This window comes from Salvia hispanica, chromosome 5, assembly GCF_023119035.1.
Source record: "Salvia hispanica cultivar TCC Black 2014 chromosome 5, UniMelb_Shisp_WGS_1.0, whole genome shotgun sequence".
NCBI classification, from domain to species: Eukaryota; Viridiplantae; Streptophyta; class Magnoliopsida; order Lamiales; family Lamiaceae; genus Salvia; species Salvia hispanica.
In genome coordinates, this window is record NC_062969.1 from 29,623,787 (window position 1) to 29,640,748 (window position 16,962).

At 37.8% G+C, this 16,962-nt stretch overlaps 3 protein-coding genes across 3 annotated transcripts; 2 read left to right on the forward strand and 1 right to left on the reverse strand.

Annotated features, from left to right (window-relative positions):
• The first annotated feature begins 2,776 nt into the window (after nucleotides 1-2,776).
• Nucleotides 2,777-7,248, forward strand: LOC125186377 (probable apyrase 7). The gene is made up of 3 exons (XM_048082735.1): nucleotides 2,777-3,022; nucleotides 4,191-6,325; nucleotides 6,448-7,248. The coding sequence occupies exons 2-3, from the start codon at nucleotides 4,327-4,329 to the stop codon at nucleotides 6,738-6,740; spliced, it is 2,292 nt and encodes a 763-aa protein (XP_047938692.1). The 5' UTR covers nucleotides 2,777-3,022; nucleotides 4,191-4,326; the 3' UTR covers nucleotides 6,741-7,248.
• Nucleotides 7,249-7,455: 207 nt separating this feature from the next.
• LOC125186378 (DEAD-box ATP-dependent RNA helicase 18) lies at nucleotides 7,456-11,787 on the reverse strand. Its single transcript, XM_048082736.1, has 11 exons — nucleotides 11,507-11,787; nucleotides 10,997-11,233; nucleotides 9,873-10,133; nucleotides 9,679-9,758; nucleotides 9,460-9,565; nucleotides 9,268-9,381; nucleotides 8,945-9,043; nucleotides 8,762-8,851; nucleotides 8,401-8,507; nucleotides 8,181-8,324; nucleotides 7,456-8,010 (listed from the first exon to the last, which is right to left on the reverse strand). The coding sequence occupies exons 1-11, from the start codon at nucleotides 11,774-11,776 to the stop codon at nucleotides 7,746-7,748; spliced, it is 1,773 nt and encodes a 590-aa protein (XP_047938693.1). The 5' UTR covers nucleotides 11,777-11,787; the 3' UTR covers nucleotides 7,456-7,745.
• A 1,802-nt stretch (nucleotides 11,788-13,589) lies between these two features.
• LOC125186452 (cytochrome c-type biogenesis CcmH-like mitochondrial protein) lies at nucleotides 13,590-14,582 on the forward strand. The gene is made up of 3 exons (XM_048082818.1): nucleotides 13,590-13,745; nucleotides 14,141-14,272; nucleotides 14,359-14,582. Exons 1-3 carry the CDS (start codon nucleotides 13,605-13,607, stop codon nucleotides 14,542-14,544), a joined length of 459 nt encoding a protein of 152 aa, XP_047938775.1. The 5' UTR covers nucleotides 13,590-13,604; the 3' UTR covers nucleotides 14,545-14,582.
• Nucleotides 14,583-16,962: the final 2,380 nt, after the last annotated feature.

Below are 16,962 nucleotides of genomic sequence, written 5' to 3' on the forward strand. Positions count from 1 at the left end.
AGATTTGTGGAACGAATGTAAATGATTGTTTTAGTGAAAGACTGAAAGTTGTCTTGGTTATCATCTTATTTTAGGTGAGATTCATAAGTCTTCAAGGAGGTTTCCTATCTCATACACTTTCTACATCCCTTTCATTTCATCCAATTTCTTTAAATCTATCTTTTTTTGGTTTAGTTCCATCAATGTTGGTGTTAATTGAAACTTTGTCACTTGAGCAGAGAGGCTAACAATTCATGTAGATCCAATCTATTTATCCAATCTCCTTGGATCTCTAGACAAGTTTATTAATACTCTCTTCATCACGCGGTTGATAAGTGAGGCACTTCTTTTTGTACATGTTTTTTGAAAATGAAACTATACTCTCTCTATCTCACTCAAGATGTTGATTTTTTTTTTTTTAGTTTGTTCCACTTAAAATGTCCACTTTCTATATTTGGAAATAAATCTCTCTCTTTTCTCTCTTTTTTAAAATATTTAACTAATTTTTTCAATCTACTTACTCTAGGGGAGTAGGGGTGAGCAAAAAAACCAAAAACCAAATATCCGAACCGAACCAAACCAAACCAAAATTTTAAAATTCGGTTTGGTTTTTTCGGTTTTCCGGTACCGTTCTGTTTTAAAAATTAAAAAAAAATCGATATTTCTTGTTCGATTCAGTTTGGATTTTGAACTAAATTCGATTTTTCGGGGTTTGGGCAAAAAAACGAATCAAAACTCGAATGGTCACCCCTAACTTACTCCATCTAACAATTCCTTCTAAAATCTCGTGTCACTCAAGAATGTAGAAGTCTTGAATGAGACCGAGGAAGTAATTGAAATGGAGAAAAAATAAAGTAAGAAAGATCTCTTTCTTTACTTATTAATTTTTCCATAACTTATGCAAAAAAATGAAGCGACTCACTCATGCAAATTATAATGGAAATTATATAACAAAATTCATTGACTTGCACTGCATGCAAATTTCAAATTATCCTTTGGGAATATTCAGATTTTTTACTTCTCGTTTCTAAATTTACTATTTGATAGATTATTGTTCATGCGATTCAAACTTTTAGTAAGTGTAATTGACTAAGAGATTCAAGGTTAAATTATTTGGTGGAGTGATGAAGAGTTGTTAAGCCCTCGTTTTAAAAAAAAAGGTATATTATGATCCATAAGAGCATGCTTATAAAATCTTACTCCTTCCGTCTCACAATAAGAGTCATATTTTGCCACAATAAGAATCACATTTCATTTTTATTATAAATGGTAAGTAGGTGTTACATTCCACTAACTCACTTCACTCGCATTTTATTATAAAACCAATATAAAAAAATGGATTTCATATTCTACTAACTTTTGTAACCCACTATTCTTTAAGTGTCTTAGAACCCATGCCCATACCAAATATGACTTCTATTATGGGACGGAAGAGGTTCGTTTTAGATATGTAGCGTATTAAGTTACGTTCTAGAATAGATTTAATTTGGTGACATTAACTTGTAAACGTTTTTAAGTCATTGTATAATATCTTAGAAATCAGAAATCTTCGATTTATTGACTATTCTCAGCACATAAAGGAGCCTTCTCTACATCACTGGAGGTGGGAGGTGGAGGTTTGGTTCGTGGCTCTAATGGAGGTCTTTTGCGGGCCTTTTGTGCTCTTTTTGCTGCATCGTCGAGCTTCGAGACGGAGCTTATGGCTCTAATTCGAAGTTTTTCAATGGCCATGGACTTTTCTACACATATCTGGATAGAGATGGACTCAGCGGCTTTGGTTACTTAACTGTCATTTGGACACTTTGGCTTGCGGATCTTAGACATTATATGCCTTTGATTCGGAGCATGATTTCTCAGCGGCACGTTAGATTCTCACACATCTACAGATAAGGAAACCGCCGCCGACTTCCTTGCAGGGAGGGGGGCCCAGACCCCTGCCCTGCCCTTTTATGACTCAGTTTCTGCGCCTCGGTTGCTGAAGGCACTTGTTAGGATGGACTGGCTGGGATATCCTAACTTTCGCTTCCGACGCAGAGATGTGGACTGATTTTGTTATTATGGTACTACCTCCGTCCATGAAAGTTTGTCTCATTTTTCCATTTCTGTCCGTCCCCCAAAGTTTATCTCATTTCACTTTTTACTATTTTTGGTAGTGGACCATATATTCCACTAACTCATTCATACTTACATTTTATTATAAAACTAATATATAAAAGTAGGACCCACAATCTACTAACTTTTTCAACTTATTTTCCATTACATTTCTTAAAACTCGTGTCGGATTAAAGTGGGACAATATTTGGGGACGGAGGTAGTAGTTTTTGTTATTTTGCATTTATTCCTTCCACTTGTCCATTATGGTTCTAGCTTAGTTTAGATAGTACGAAGGTACTCGACTTGTGGGACCTACAGTTTATTTGTTCTTGTTGTTACCTTGGATGCTAGTCACTTCAATCATGTTTTGAAACGATATATTTATACGAGACTAAAATGAAAATAAGCAAACAAATGACTATTTAAATAAATGAAAATAAGCAAACAAATGACTATTTAAATAGTTCAATTGAATTCAATATTTGATGTAGATAATTACACTCATAATGCATTGGACATTCTATTATAAAAAATTCTGAAAATATGCTCACAACAATAATTTATTTGCTTCAATTTAATTGATTTAATACTCCTATAGTATATTTTATGAGTCAATAGAAATACGAAAATGATTTATTTATACGAGCGCGGATAAGTATGAATAGTAGTGAGACTGGTCTTCCAGAAAGACAAACAAACAACTGCTCCTTATTCTTATTTCTAACAACAAAACTAAACCAATCAAACTGCAAAACCCTCTTAATCGAGCGAGAGAGAGAGAGAGAGGAGGCGATAATTGCTAGTTGAAACAAGCACCGGAGTTTGGCTGCAGGTCGCTTGTTTCGATTGAGAATCAAAAACCCCCATTTTCAATTTTTGGATCTACAGCATGGTGCCCGAGTGTATAATCATTGCATCTCAACTCATAACCCCCTTTTATGATCTGATGGTCAGTTCAAATCTTTGCATACTTGTATTTGGTTTTTGTGGATGCTTTCCGTGTCTATATGCGTCAGTGTGGTTCTTCTTATTGTGTTTGCTGCTTTCAGAGATCTATGGTTTTGTCTATTACTGCAATTAATGGAGATGCGAATTTGATGTGATTTAAAATTGCGATGATGGAAGCTGTGGATGACTCCAAATGTCGATTAGGGTTGATCTCTGTGACTCACAATCTAGTGCGTTTTGGTTGAGAACACGGAACAAGGAGAATGAGGAACATTAGCAGTTCGTTTTATTTAACTTGTGGTGCATTATCAATAAATAGCTTCGTAATTTGAACTATATTGAGATTCCGCTTAACGTCTCTAGTGAATCACCAATTAGTGTGGTTGAGGTTTTGCTGGATTGGTCTTGGAGTGAAATAAGTAAGCAGTTACAACTGGAAAATTTTGAGTGTTTGTTCTAGCTCTTGACTGGGAATGTGAAGATTGTGGAATTTTTATCTTTTCATGGTCCTCTGCTGTGTTGCATTTTTAGTGAATCAAATTTTATTTTCCAAATCCCAGATTTAAAACAGTTGTTTCTTTTTTCCATTGTCTATCTCGGAAAGAACCTAGTGATTTTTTCATTATATTTGGACAAGACTAATAGTTATGGTTTTGGGTTGTGGTCTGAGATTAAATTATGTTTTTCTACCCTCAATGGACAATATAGGGTTTATTATAAGGTGATCACCTATTATTGTCTTTGTCATGTGATGAGGCACCATCAGATAGCTTATAATGTTATAGTACTAAAATCTCCTTTGATGCCAGTGCCAGGTAGTTGTCAAAGAGTTAATTAGATATTTGAGTTTCCTTCTATTTCAGTCATGTGAAGGTACTGATTACTGATTAGCCTCTCATTTCTTCTTCTCCTAAAGGATTATTATTATTATTTTAAAAAAATTATATAAAATGTTCAAACTATTATATTTGATATTTACAAATGCAGCTATAACTGTCTATGATTTTGATAATTTGGTAACAAAATATGCTACTTTGTCTCTATGCTACATTATGACTTTTTTCATTTCAGACAGTTGTCAGTGATATAGTATATCCTAAACCATATTGGTCATTTATAAATCTATCCTCTATCCAATAATTTCTCTTCTCTTGTTTGGGATCCTGCAGGATGCAATTTATTGATTCAATTAGTTGACTGCCAAGAATGACAGTGTGATCTACCAAGTCTTGTATTTTGGTTATTTTTGTGGTAACAAGCTCAAAGGTTTCGAGACAAATACTTGAACTGCTACTTTATACTAAAATGGTCTTCAGTAAACTTGTGGAGTTTGTTTCCTCTGCAACAACTCATCTAACAGTGCCAAAGACATCTGCTCTTCAACATAAACCTGGATTGCCTCCTACTTCTGGTTCTCTTCACGGTTATACCTTTTCCAGTGCTAAAAATAAGGTTAATCTGAGATTCTCTTCATCCCTTCAAGATCTGTCTACTTATAACCAGCTTGATCCAGAAGATGATATTAGCTCTCGATCAGATAGAAATTCTGGTCATGTGCTACCACAAACTTTCTACCAGCAAGAAAATGGCGCAACAAGTTTTTCCAAGGAGAAGATATCATTAGGTCCGTCTGGAAGGAAAAAATGGGGTAGATTTATCTGCTCTCTCCTTTGTTTATTGGTGTTTACTTGTCTTTGTGTTGCCTTGTTATTTCTCTACTCAAACTGGTCTGGTGGACGTTCCAAATTCTATGTTGTTCTTGACTGTGGAAGCACCGGCACCCGCGTGTATGTGTATGAGGCATCAGTTAATCATCAAAAAGATGATAATCTTCCTATCGTATTAAGATCGCTACCTGAGAGTTTCAAGAGAAAATCTAGATCCCAGTCTGGGCGGGCATACAACAGAATGGAGACTGAACCTGGATTTGATAAATTAGTACATAATGTTTCTGGGTTGAAGAAAGCAATTAAACCTCTTATCAGATGGGCTGAAAAACAAATTCCAGAAAAATCTCATAAGACTACTTCTCTCTTTCTATATGCTACAGCTGGAGTTCGAAGGTTACCAAATTCAGATTCTGATTGGCTTCTTAATAGTGCTTGGTCAATTCTTAAGAGTTCCCCTTTCTTGTGCAAGAAGGAGTGGGTAAAGACTCTCACTGGCATGGAGGAAGCTTATTATGGATGGATAGCTCTAAATTATCATACAGAGGTCTTGGGGTCCATTCCAAAAAAGGAAACATATGGTGCGCTCGACTTAGGTGGCTCGTCACTGCAAGTCACATTTGAAGGTAACCCTGGTAACCATGAGGAATCAAGCTTAAAGCTGAGTATTGGCCCTGTTAACCATCATCTAAGTGCATATTCCCTAACTGGATATGGACTCAATGATGCTTTTGACAAATCTGTAGCTCGTCTTTTAAAAGAGGTCCCTCAAATTAGCAACACAGATCTGGTTAAGGGAAGAGTGGAGATCAGACATCCTTGTTTGCAGTCTGGTTACAAAGAGCGATATCTATGTTCACTGTGTGCATCTGCTAGGCTAAAAGATGGGATTCCTCCTAACGAAAGGAAAGAATTAGGTAAAGCGGCAAAACGCGGCGTTCCAGTTCAGCTTGTTGGTGAGCCAAAGTGGGAAGCATGCAGTGCTCTAGCCAAAGCTGCTGTCAATTTGTCTGAATGGTCAGATCATATGCCGGGAATTGATTGCAATTTGCAGCCTTGTGCACTTGCAGAAAAACTTCCTCGCCCTGTCGGCCAGTTTTATGCTATGTCTGGCTTCTTTGTGGTGTATAGGTTTTTCAACTTGACTCCTGATGCTACACTGGATCATGTGTTAGAGAAGGGTCGTGAGTTTTGTGACAAAAGTTGGGATGCTGCAAGAAAAAGTGTTAAACCTCAGCCTTTTGTAGAACAATACTGTTTCAGGGCACCATATATCGTTCTTCTCTTGAGAGAAGGATTGCATATTAAGGATAAGCAGGTATCGGTTGGCTCTGGAAGCATCACTTGGACACTTGGAGTTGCTTTATTTGAAGCAGGCAAGGCATTTCCGAATGTGGGAAAGCTTTACAGCTACCAGACATTGAGGGTCAAGATAGATCCATTGGTTTTTTTTGCCATTTTGTTTGCTTCATTCTTCGTCTTGCTCTGTGCACTATCATGTATTGGCCATTGGCGGATTCCAAATCTCTTCCGAAGGTCATATCTCCCTCTTTTCAGCCATAACAGTGGATCATCAGCATCAGTGCTCAATATTCCAGCTCCTTTCCGATTCCAGCGCTGGAGTCCAATGAATACAGGTAAACTCATATTTGTCTGATAAATTAGAAAAGGATGGTAATGCAGTGTTTACTTTCTTAATTTAGTATTAACATATGGACCTATAAATATATCATTTCCCCCTATGATAATTTTGGTTTAGGGGATGGAAGGGTTAAGATGCCGCTGAGTCCTACAGTTGCAAGCAATCAGCAAAGGCCATTCGATGCCGGACTTGGTTTTGGTGCTGGGGGCATCCAGTTCACCGATTCATCGTTGTACTCTTCATCTAGCAGTGTAGCGCATAGTTATTCTTCAGGCAGCTTAGGGAATGTGCAATTTGACTACAACTTCTGGACACCAAACGGAAGTCAAATGCGCCTTCAGAGTAGGAGATCCCAATCTCGAGAAGACCTCAGTAATTCAATTGCTGATGCTCACTTTGCAAAGGTCTGAGGCTGCTGCTGAAGATAAATTACATAGAGAAGATGTGTACATCAAGGAAGTGATTCACTACCGATGCAGTATATAGAGTTTTGAGACCTGTGCTTCTTCCGGCACAACTTAACTGCCGCCTTAACATAGGATAAGACAACCGGCTCAAAGGTGCAACAGTGATGGATGAGAATTTGGCGACCTGTCAGCCAGACGAAATGCGCAGGTGCATTTGAATGGGCTATGTACAGTTGTGATGTGATTCGGGATGACTCGTCTACTACCCAGATTTGGCTTCTCCTACAAACGTCCACATAGGAGGTTTTTATTTGTATAAAGATTTAAAACTGCATTGATTTGGGTAGAGGCATTGGTTAGTTCAGTATTTGATAGAATTCAAGTAGTTTAGTTTGACATAATCTGGAGGGTCTTGTAAGATTAACCCGATTATATGAAACAGCAAATGACATGACACTGTTGTTTCTCCTCATCTTGGAGTTTAAGTTTTACAGGATATTTTTATTGTTTATTTCTATTTCTAATTCTAATTTTAATTATAATTCTAATTCTAATGGGGATTGTAAAGCTCAGAAGGAATATCAAAATTGGGCAATCAATTTAAACAAGACCAATAACATTTAAGATTGGACGAATAATTTTTCATTGAACCATGGATAAATTAAACCCAAAATGGAAATATTACTAATTAACGGAAAAATGAGTCTTCCAAAAAAAATTGAAAAAACTAAAGCATGCAGTAAAAAATAGATGACCATTCTCAACTAAATTACAAACTAAGATACATGAAATCCGACGTCTATGGAAGTATTCCTACAAAAACTATCAGCTCAAGTTGAACCGCTAATGACTGGATACAAACCATCAACAAAACAAAGCTGATACCAGTTGCAAATATTGTTAATCTTGTCACCTCATCTCAACGAAACCGCGTTGTTCAGATATGATGTAATCATCTTACTATTCGTATGTAGCTGTTCGCGCAACAACCCCTTCCTATTCCCAGTATCATAATTCCTCTGTTCCAGTTAATTTTGCAAATTCATTTTCATCGATCCTACCTTTTTTCAATTTCTTCAGGAGGCGATAATCCCGTTCTAACTCATCTGCATCATCTGTTGATTGAACAGCTCGTCTCTGTTTGGCTGTTTTCTTACTTGTGGCCACAGAGCTAGAAGCTTTCGTCGTTGCTTTTGACTGCTGCTTTTTTTGCTCTTTTGCAGCCTGTTTCGCTACCAGGTTTTTCTTCCTTTGCTTCTCCCGAGACTTTTCTCTGATAATATTGAAATAAAGCAAACAGTTATCTAGTTATGCACTTTATAAGTAAACAATTATGTGTTAAAACTCGCTCATCTTGGGATAATGTTACTGACTCGGTACTTCATATATTTTCAGGTGAAAGAAACCATTAGCAAAGAAGATTATTTCCGAAACAACCCTTACTTGTACTTGATATCCTCCAGTTTTATATCTTCAACGGGAACAAAACCTTGGGTGGATAGAGAGTAGTGCCTTACTTCAGGCATCGCCGGGAGCTGCAACAGTCCATATCCCATCCCCAACTTCCCGATTTCAAGATCTTTCCACCTGCATATCAGAGCAATTAACGAGAACTGACTAATTTTACAATTAATATCTTGGATAAGGGCAACAAATTAACAACCTGAAGATAAAAGAACATTGGTGTTCTTTATAAGCACGAACATAAGATACAAAGGCCTTGACTCCTTTCTCCATAATTTCACGGTCCTTTTTGGCTGCTAAACGTATCTGGAAAGTTATTGATTCACTAATTAGAGAAACAGACTAATTATTATGTGAGAGAAAAACCTCCCTAATCAGCGGCCAGGAGTGTATCAAAAGGCTCTGGGACAAGGGACAGAAGAAGAGGCAGACTAGCAAAAACAATTGGCCTAACTTGTACAAGCAAACTCACATGCTCCATCCATGAGAAGCACAAATTACTCTACTGGAAAAAGAACAGTGCAAAGAATAATGGATAATGTCAGCATAAAGGTATTTACCTGGGGTATGATATCGGGAGCCTCATCCGAACATTGTCTCTCTTCGAGTGGAACTCTCCTTATCCTGAGGAATTCAATGTATGCTTCCTCCTGTTAATCAGAGATGAGTTCTATGAACACAAAAACAATGGTGCAGCAGTTTGCCAATAAAAGAAGTAGCTATGCTGTTCTGCAGTATCAAACCTTTGGTAACAAGAACACAATAGCAGTTCCTTGTCGTCCCATTCGGGCAGTTCGGCCAACTCTGTGTATGAACACATTAGGATCCTGTGGGGGGTCATACTGTACAAGAAAAATGAACAACTCAAAATATCAGTGTCAGCTTTAAATTTAAGACAAAATCTATAACCATGTTATATCTTTTAGCATAAATAATAATGTTAAGATTGAAATTAACATGTCATAACATCCATTTATGGAAGTGTCGAACCAATTTCAAAGTCATTTCATTGTGTCAAATAGCTGAACTTGAGATAACAAGTCAGTATTCAGTAGTCAGTAGCTACCTGTATAATGCAGTCAACACCAGGAATGTCAAGCCCACGAGCTGCTACATCAGTGCAAAGAAGAATGCCGCTTGAAAGAGATGTAAATGATGCTAATGCCTTCTCCCTTGCAGCCTGCATGCATAATATAGTGTCAGAGGAATGCTTAGTCAATGTATAAGCTTCCTAAGATTTTTCCATACTAAAAACTACCTGCTTCATCTTTCCATGAAGAGGGATCAGAGAGAATCCTTTCAATAAGGAAAGTCGTGGAAGTACAGCTCCCCAGTAATCAACACAGGCACAAGTCATGAAATAGCTGCAGAAGAAAGGAAATACAATGCATGTATGAGAAGTGAGAACTTATTTCAGCTGAAGCAACTTATAAAAGAGTACTGCAGTTTCAAAATGTAAAACTGTATCACCACTCACATAATTATTTTCTGGGCTTTGTTTTTTAGGAGAAGATCAATGAGCTGTTGAGGTTTCTGGTCTGCTTCACATTGAAAATACTGTAGAGTCAGGGAACCATGGAAACAAGTACAAATATCAGTTCATGTGATTAAGCATCATTTATGTTCTGGATCTTGAAATGAGCGAGGCAGCATGATTAAAATGATGAAAACCTGCATTTGGAGCCCTGAAGGAGTTTTAGAAGAGGCAATTTGCTGTGAAGAGGTTACATCCTTTGATCTTTTTATTTCAGATCGCACTTCTACCCTCACAGGATTCCTTAATCCTGCTCTGGCTAGCTCTTCAACTGCTTCGGTTTGAGTAGCTGAAAAAAGGCCGGTCCTACGAAGCTTTGGTAAGCGAGATATGATTGAACTTACCTGTTTCTGGAATCCCATGTCTAACAACCGATCAGCTTCATCCAGAATCAATATCTGTTTCACAAGGTCAAACAAGTAACATTACAATGCATAAAAGGGGAATGATTCAGATAGTGACAGTTTGCAAATGAGAAATAATGGTGGCAAAAAGAACACCAAATAATTTCACCACCAACATCAACTACCAATAGAACAAATGGGGAAAGAAAAGTCATCATTAATCACAATAATCTTATCCACAAACTTTCAACTAAACACAGAACCAGAATAGCCTGGTTACAGAAGAAGAATATCTACAATAAATTTGACTGACCTTACAGATACCACTAAAACCAAAGAAAAATCAGTTATTAAACCTCTTGCAGAAAATAAAGCTTTCTTTACCATTCAGTTTTGCTTATAAAGATTAGCACATCCAAATAATATTTGAAAAAAACATGTTGAATTAAATAATAACACAAAAAAACAATGTAATAACCAATATGAGATGATGAAGAATAGTGTTAGCATGTTCAGATTAATCAGAAACAAGATTTTTATCAAGAGCTAAAGAAATGAGTACAGTGTACAAAAGATCCAAAAAGCCAAAGAGAGTCCTAAAACAGCCAGGAAATCACGAATGGAAAATCAACGAGCCTGCACCTTATTAGAATTTAGAACCTTTAGACAAAACCCACTAAGAAAAACCTCCAGTAGGAAAAAGAATACCGAATCTAAAAGAGTTAAAACAATATATAAAGAATAATTTACAGGTGCATCTAAATTGACAGAGCTAGAAAATGACAAAGCATCTTAATCACATTGAATATTGATACAGATTATGCCAACATATTCGTTATAAAGCTAACGTAATTTACAGATAAGAAACAAAAAGAGGTATGCAATTACTTCCAAAAAGACAGGCAACTTAAACGAACCTCAAGGTTTCGAAAGTCCAGCATTTTCATATGCTCCATTATATCACTAAGCCTTCCAGGCGTCCCGATTAACAAATTAGCACCTTCCTCTTCAATTTTAGTGGTATCAGCTTTCACTTCAGCTCCTCCAACTAATAGCATTGGTCTAACATTTGACAATGTCGCAATAAATGGCTCTGCAACTTTAAATATCTGCAATGCCAACTCCCTAGTTGGAGAAATTACTACTCCCACCACCTGTATACACGTAAGGCACTCAAATATAACAATATTTTGGCTCTTAAAGTTACAAGCTTTTTCTTTCTACAAGAATGGAAAGAAGTGCATTTTAACACCAATTGCAGTAGGACAACTCCTTCAAATAATCAATTCAGTAAGTCTGAGAAATAAATCTGCTTTTTATCATATAGTAGTAGTAGTAGTAGTAAATAAAAAGAGAAGGAATTGTAGAATAATAGGTCGAGAAAAAAAATGCTAATTTATGCATATATTTAGAGTAAAATTGAAGACCTGGTGGGGTTTGGGAGGGGCGGCGCGGCGGAGAATTTCAACTAGGGGGAGGAGGAAGGCTAGGGTTTTCCCAGAGCCAGTGGCGGCGTCGACCGCAACGTCTTTGTAGGTGCATAGCAAGGGTATGGTGGCGGCCTGAACCGGTGTGCAGAACTCAAAACCGGCGGCTGAAATAGCTTGGAGCAGTGGTTGGGAGAGTGGCGGTTGGAGTTGGGAGAACCTAGTGGTGGTGAGAGCTTTGTTTGGGTTATTGTCTTCAACGGCGGCCATAGCAAATGTTAAAGCACTCCTAATCCTAAATAAATATGCAAATTAATTCATATAGCATTAATTTTATTTACTAAAATTATCAGCCCAAAGCCCATTTAAAACCTACAACTTCTTCCTTCTCTGTAAAAAATAATCTTTCGGATTTTTATGCATATGATCATATGTTTTAGCACAACATTATTTATCCAAATTTCACATAAAAAGCAAAATAGTACTGCTCCACAAATTAGTTAAAAATCTTACACAGTCCATACCAGCTTGTCACAAATTATTAATTCCACACATTAAAAAGTGTGTTGCCATAGCCGCGATTTAGAATTGAGAACCGCTGAATAAAGGCATAACCCCATGCAGGTAATTCGGTCGGTTCGGTTAGAACCGAACCGACAACCCGGTTAACCGAGCACAAAAGTAACCGAGATTGAAGCACCGAAATCGAAACCGAATTGGCCTCGGTTCGGTTCGGTTCCTAACCGAATAGGGTCGGTTCGGTTCCGGTTAACCGAACCGGAACCGAATTATTAAAAAAATATATATATGCAGTTCATAGGTATCAATCTGCATACGAAAAATTCCCATCCTAGCCACCACCATTTGCGCTGCATTGAGTTTTTGGTATTTAAATTTGTAGAAAAAATTATGTAGGTGCTTTGTATTAGAAATTTAAAAAATAAAAACAACCTATTTAGAATATACTTAATAAAAATAAATATTAAATGTGTAATTCGGTTCTAATCGGTTCCAATCGGTTCTAACCGATTGGAACCGAACCGAACCGATAACCGAAAGACACCTTTCTTTTGGAACCGAACCGAACCGATAACCGAATTTTTCGATTATCGGTTAACCGAGAAATGTGATAAACGGTTCGGTCATCGGTTAACCGACTAACCGATGACCGAACTACCTGCCCTACCCATTCTTAAACCCTCTCAATCTAATCTTCAGCTCAAAATTTCTTAGTATCAATTTGGGAAGAGATCAAAGGTATTTTTCTGTATCTCAGATTCTCTATTTACCTATGTTTCCCATCTTTCTCCCCACCATTTTTGGGGAGTTACTCGCCATCTGCCTTAATCCTCTTTAGATTTATTGGAATTTCTATTGATGATTTTGCTAAGACAGTATCAGTTGGAGATGGCCTTATAGGAAATTGGAATTGTTTATGTTATGGAATAAGATTTTCTGTTGTGAAAGAAGGACAAATTGGAGAATGTTTTCTAAGTAATTTTGGTTGGCTGGTTTAGCTTGGTATGGAGTCTGAAATTCAATTGAAAAGAACATTTTTTTCGAATTCATGTTTCAGTTTTGAAGCATTCCACCTAGAATGGTTTTCATTTCAATTGAATACTCACTTGTATTTTTTTCCAGTATTAAATAAACTGGAAATTCAACTCTTTGCCAGTAGAAAATTTAGAAATTTCATATGTTAGCCTTTGATATCTGGTGTGGAGATTGATGCCTAGCCTTCTCCAATAGCTCGAATAGTGAAAGAGTCGGTAGAAAAAGTTTATATGAACTAGGGAAATTGTGAAATCTTGTATTTTCTGACTGAGTGTTGATTTGGGGGTTTAGGGTTAGGGGAGGGGATAGGAGGATCATATCAATATTCATATTACTCTTGGAGCTGTACTTGAAGGTCGAGAAAGACGGCTTTTCTGTCCTCGCCTCTGCTTGATTATGTGTACATCATAATAGCTCAGATTTCGTTATGGTTGCATCTATAATTTGGATTTAATTGTTTGAATGGTGGCTTTAGGGATAGCTGAAATACACGTGTTCTTTGTTTATTCATATCACAGAGCAGTTACATTGGAGTGAAAGGTTTATGGAGAATGGGGATGAAGTGAGACAAGATCGAGTGGTTGAAGCACGGGCCAGAAATATAAGCCACAACGTGCGGTGCACTGAATGTGGTAGTCAATCTATTGAAGACTCGCAAGCTGACATTGCCATTCTCCTCCGCAAGGTGCCTGTTATTTCATTCTTTCTGGGCATGCCATGCTTTTGCTTCTTCTCTAAGATGCTATTGTGAGATGGGAAAATTGTGATGATCTATCTGGAACTTCATCTCTGTTAAAGCCTGTAATTTAAAGTTGGTTGATTTATATGTATATCATTATGTATATAGGGATCGTATGAGGGGTATGTTATTATTTTAGATCTAAACAAATTTGATGAATCTATACTAAAAGAGAAGTTTTCGTCATTTGTGGATCACTCTGATAAATTTGGAACACATTTATTTGACAAGGTTCAGTTTATAGGCACTTCTGCTATACACAGCAAATCCCATTTCTCTACTAGCTTTTGTAATGTGTATACATTTGATTTTGATATCTCTTGCATCTTTGTTTGTGTAAGTTAATACGAGATGAGATTCGGTCTGGTAAAAATGACAAAGAGATCTACAAGAAGCTGGAGGAAGATTTTGGAGAGACAGTGCTTTATGCACCAAAATTCGATATACAAACAGCGGCTATATGGCTGGCACCGGTTAGTAGCATGACGCACTCTGAAATTTACGTTCGTCTCCCCAATTACCTCACTAATGTTGTCGATTATGCAAAATTTGAAAACAGCTTACACTTACTGGCGGCGCCGTGTTGATATGGGCATTCAAGAGATACAGGCGAAAGAACAACGTGCATATCATGGCCCTAGACCTCGTCCGAGGAGTCCCATTGACTCCGAAGGAGAAGGAGGCGATGCTTGAGCTTCTGACGCCACCTTCTACTCGATGGTGGAGAAAATGGCTTCCTCGATGATTTGAGAGTGTCAAACTTTTCACCATCTTGCAAACTTGATTTTAGCAAAGTGCAGCAATTTATCTGTTTAAAATAAATAATTGTAATGTGGTGTTGAAACATTGAATATATATTATTCAGGACAGTTAAATGGGCTTCATAATATATTTTTGAAGTGGTATGAGTGGTAAATAAAGTGATGTATAGGGGTGTAAAGATTTCCTAAAATAGAAAGTTTGAAAGTTGTTATTTTGACTGAACGGACTAAAATGAAAAGAGTTGTTATTTTAAAAAACGGAGGGTGTATTGAATATTGATATGATCCTCCCCTAACCCTAAACCCCCAAATCAACAATCAGTCAGAAAATACAAGATTTCACGATTTCCCTAGTTCATATAAACTTTTTCTACTGACTCTTTCACTATTCGAGCTATTGGCGAAGGCTAGGCATCAATCTCCAAACCAGATATCAAAGGCTAACACATGAAATTTATAAATTTTCTACTGGCAAAGAGTTGAATTTCCAGTTTATTTAATACTGAAAAAAACATACAAGTGAGTATTCAATTGAAATGAAAACCATTCTAGGTCGAATGCTTCAAAACTGAAACATGAATTTGAAAAATAAGTTCTTTTCGATTGAATTTCAGATTCACATGTCAAAAAATTATTAGTGGGGCATATCACGTCATACTGCCATTTGGTATGTCCTAAGGCCATCCGCATCCATGTCTCTTATCCGTCTCTTAACCGTCTCATCTCTTCACTATTCATGGGCCCCACTGTACTTTTTAGCTCATCTCTTAACTAAGCTCATCCATCCATCTCTTAACCATCTCATCCCTTAACTATTCATTCAATTTCATTTTTTATTTTTATTTCCAACAAATTCAATTAATAAAAACACACTTCATTAAATAAAATAAAATTACAATTTAAATACCTAAAAAAATAAAAAAGACATAATTTAAAAAATTAGAAATTACAAATTGCACACTTAAACTCAAATAAAAAAATGGAGGCAAAGAAGCAGAAGAAGGAGTTCTCTAGTGACGATCATCTAACGGTTGCCAAATTTTGCCCAAATGTGCTCCATTAGATCCTCCTGGAGTTGGGCGTGGGCGGTAGAATCACGTGTCCTTGCCCGAATAGACAACCGCTCTTGCAAAGACGGATGCACTCCCGTTCGAGGCGGACTACTTGCGGTTGAGCTTCCCGGGGTTTCAGGGTCGAACCAATTTCCCGCCTCAGGTCCTTCGTCGGCGACAATCATGTTGTGCAAGATTATGCACGTATACATGATGTCGACCATATTCTCCATAAACCACTGTCGAGCCGGGGCTTTGATAATGTTGAATCGAGCTTGGAGAACCCCGAACGCTCTCTCCACATCCTTGCGAGCAGCCTCTTGCTTCTGCGCAAAAAGAGACTGTTTTTCGTTCGCAGGCCTGTTGAACGTCTTCACGAAGGTTGGCCACTTCGGATAGATGTCGTCGGCAAGATAGTACCCCATTTTATACTAGCGATTGTTAGCGATGAAGTTGATGGCCGGTGCTTTACCATTCAGAACTTCGCTGAAGAGGTCGGAATTGTTGAGCACGTTGACGTCGTTGTTCGAGCCGGGGACCCCGAAATACGCATGTCAAATCCATAGCCGGTAGTCGGCGACGGCCTCGAGTATAACGGTGGGGTGGGTGCCTTTGTGGCCGCTCGTGTATGACCCCCTCAACGCCACAGGGCAATTCTTCCATTGCCAATGCATGCAATCGACACTCCCGAGCATCCTGGGGAATCCGTGCACTTGTTCGTGAAGTTGGAGCAGAAACTGACAATCTGCGGTGGTTGGCTTCTTCAGAAATTCGTCGGTGAAGGCTGCCCGGACGCCTTTGCAGAAGTTCAACAAACAAAGTCTGGTTCGGACTGAAGTAATCACGCTCCAACCTTGCGGCGTTTTCCTCCCCGGTGCCAGGATGGATGTAAGTCCTGGGTCGCCTTTGAGGAGGCGCGACGGCTTTCTCCTCCCTACGTCGATCTTCTTCTAGCGATGCTTCCATTATTTGATGCATTTGCTCAAATGGATCCATAATGGATTAAATTTGGGAGAAGAAAAAAATAAATGAATGATTTTATAGAAGTGATTGGAGAGGAAAGAAAGAGAGATGAGAGAATAATACATGTGTGTTTGTGTGTCAAATGGAGAATGAGAAGAGTATTTATAGAATAAATAAATAAATAAATAGTTTTAAAATATGATCGTTGAACGGTCATATGACCTTTTTTTCTTTTGAAAAATTGATTTTTTAAAAAAAAATGAATTATGACGTCATAATCGCTGGTCGGCGAGTGGGCATCACGCCACCCGCCAGCGCCGCCAGCTCGAGGCCGGCTTCGCCGGGACGCATCACGCATCGAGACAGCTCGTCTCGTCGGGACGAGAA